At 30.4% G+C, this 2,339-nt stretch overlaps 2 protein-coding genes across 2 annotated transcripts in view; one reads left to right on the top strand and one right to left on the bottom strand.

Moving 5' to 3' along the window:
• The first annotated feature begins 31 nt into the window (after positions 1-31).
• Positions 32-784, top strand: LOC108761584 (uncharacterized). The gene is made up of 3 exons (XM_018508193.1): positions 32-66; positions 164-348; positions 564-784. Exons 1-3 carry the CDS (start codon positions 32-34, stop codon positions 782-784), a joined length of 441 nt encoding a protein of 146 aa, XP_018363695.1.
• Positions 785-1,005: 221 nt separating this feature from the next.
• Positions 1,006-2,339, bottom strand: part of LOC108761585 (uncharacterized) — a 2,274-nt gene continuing 940 nt past the window's right edge. Inside the window, exons 2-3 of the mRNA XM_018508194.1 lie at positions 1,172-1,571; positions 1,006-1,113 (exon numbers count right to left, since the gene is read on the bottom strand). Coding sequence (XP_018363696.1) covers positions 1,006-1,113; positions 1,172-1,571 — 508 coding nt within the window. The remainder of the gene's footprint in view (positions 1,114-1,171; positions 1,572-2,339) is intronic.

A 2,339-nucleotide genomic window follows, 5' to 3' on the forward strand; every position in this document is an offset into this window, starting at 1 on the left:
ATTACAAAGTTCTTTCTCCCATTATGAACAAATGAGATTTCTTGACAATCTCGAAAAGATAGCTCCGTAAGTATTAATTTACATTGTTTTTAACTGAAATTTTACAAACATTCAAATTGTGTGGTATGGAATTTAATAATTTTTAAACTCGTTTTTATTTCAGAACTGCCAGCTCCATCCAGCATCTTTTAGAAATGCCTTCATCCCATGTTGATGTGCAAATGGATACTATTCAAGAGGATAACTTGAGTGATTTTGACGATTCCGTAATGAATTCTGCATACTCACCATCAGAAGCATCACAAATATCATCATGTCCCTCATCGGCACGGGCTAAAAAGTACAGTAGTAAGTAATAATATTTTTATTTCAAAATTGAAAAGACAAGATATGGAGCTACGAACTAATCAAGATCTTAATGCTAAAATATTAAACATTTATTGTTTAACATTTTAGCATTAAAGACCTTGCTTGGCTCATAATCCTATATCTTGTTTTTTTTAATTTTCCCTTGATTTTGTATTTTTTTAAGGCATATGTATACGCATATATATTAATTACAGATGTGCAAAAGCAAACTGAAATTGAAAAGAAATTTCTAAATATGATTGATGAAGAATTATCGCAGAAAAAACGTGATACAGTTGACAGTTATTTAAAACAGCTTGGCGATATACTACGCCGATTGCCCTATATACGACGCAGAAACCTGCAAAGAAAAATCCTCGATATTGTTATAGAAGAAGAGGATGTTATATTTATGGAGAGGGAGAATGCTAATTAGAAATATTTTATTAATATTATAAATTTTTAAATGTCGTGTATTACTGCAAAAAATAAAATATACTTTTCCATTTAGTTTATTACATAATATTTCAAGTCATTACATAATATTTATCATAATTCACTACATAATGTTTCAAAAGTCGTTACTTAAAACTTTATTCCATTGCCACGGTAGAGGATTGACATGCTCAAAATAATAAGTGAAAGTGTCTCGAATTTTTATTGCTGCAGACTTTCGTGAAGAATTTGTATAACTTGCACGTCTAAGTCCGTAACTTGTAGCCAAAATTTCACGTTCTTCTTCTCGTATGTTACAATACCTTCTTTCTGCAAGTGGTAATTCTAGTTCTTTATTATATATAAAATTATGCAAGACAATTGTTGCCTGCACAGCTTTTACGACAGTAGATGTGCTTGCAATAATAGGTTGACGATATAGTCTCCATCTTGCAACCAAAATCCCGAAAGCACATTCAACTGTTCTTCTTGCTTGACTCAGGCGATAATTGAAAATTTTTCTACTAATATTCAGTTGTCCACTACGAGGATATGGTCGCATCATATATGTGCTCAAAGGAAAGGCCTCATCTCCCAGCAAAACGTACGGAAATTCCAAATCTGTATTATTCAAACGTGTTGGTAGAGAGATATGAAGAGCATTCGTCTCAAGTAGATGTGGTAATTCACTGTTTTCAAAAACACCTCCGTCGCTTTGCCTTCCTTCAGCTCCAATATCAACAATGGTGAAGCGATTCTTGGCATCACTTACTGCGAGCAGGTTTATGCTGTGATTTCAAGAAGAAGTACAACCTTTACAAGAATGTGATTATCAAAATACAATGCAAGAACAAGACATACAATACTCAGTAACAGAAACAAATGAGATAGAAAATGTATCAACGAACGTTAATATAAGGCAGCATAGTAGAAAAAATGAAACAGTAACACAGAAAAAGAATACAAGAAAAGGTTTTGAATGGAAAGCCTATTATGTAATTATAATTTTTTTTTAATTAAAATTTTTTAACAGCAGGCAAGTCTGTGCATCAATTATCGTACAATATGCTAGAAATTCAAGAAGCTAAATTAAAACTAAAGAGAAAAGAATTAAAAATTAGAAAGAAACAACTAAAGGTGCAAACAAATATCCTAACAGAATTAAAAGAAATAAAATTAAGTTTACAGACACAGAACGGATTCATAATATAAAAAATATTAACACAATTTAATTTATAACTTTAAACTTATGACTTTAATGACGTTAAACTTAGGTACAGGTTTTGTGCAATACAAATAATGCAGAAAAGTTTATTTTGTTTTGTTTATAATATTTATTTGTAATGTAAAGAAAAATTTCTTTTTGTCTTAAGTAAAAAATTAATATCTAAACTAAGTTATGCAAAATATCTTTCAATTATTGCTTCACGTGTCGCATGTCCTCTTGCACGCATATTTGCATTTTCTGCCTCAATTCCTTCTTCATGAAAATCTTCCTCTTCTAAATATATTTCTTCAAGAACATTATATTGCTTAGCAATATTATGTAATACACA

Source organism: Trachymyrmex cornetzi, unplaced genomic scaffold (assembly GCF_001594075.2).
Source record: "Trachymyrmex cornetzi isolate Tcor2-1 unplaced genomic scaffold, Tcor1.1 scaffold255, whole genome shotgun sequence".
Classification (NCBI taxonomy): domain Eukaryota; kingdom Metazoa; phylum Arthropoda; class Insecta; order Hymenoptera; family Formicidae; genus Trachymyrmex; species Trachymyrmex cornetzi.

Excerpts from the sequence above, each read along its gene's own strand:
- LOC108761584 (XM_018508193.1), top strand. The coding sequence starts at position 32 with ATGAGATTTCTTGACAATCTCGAAAAGATAGCTCC. Across the intron at positions 67-163 it reads AATCTCGAAAAGATAGCTCC|AACTGCCAGCTCCATCCAGC; the intron begins GTAAGTATTAAT and ends TTTTTATTTCAG. Across the intron at positions 349-563 it reads ACGGGCTAAAAAGTACAGTA|ATGTGCAAAAGCAAACTGAA; the intron begins GTAAGTAATAAT and ends TATTAATTACAG.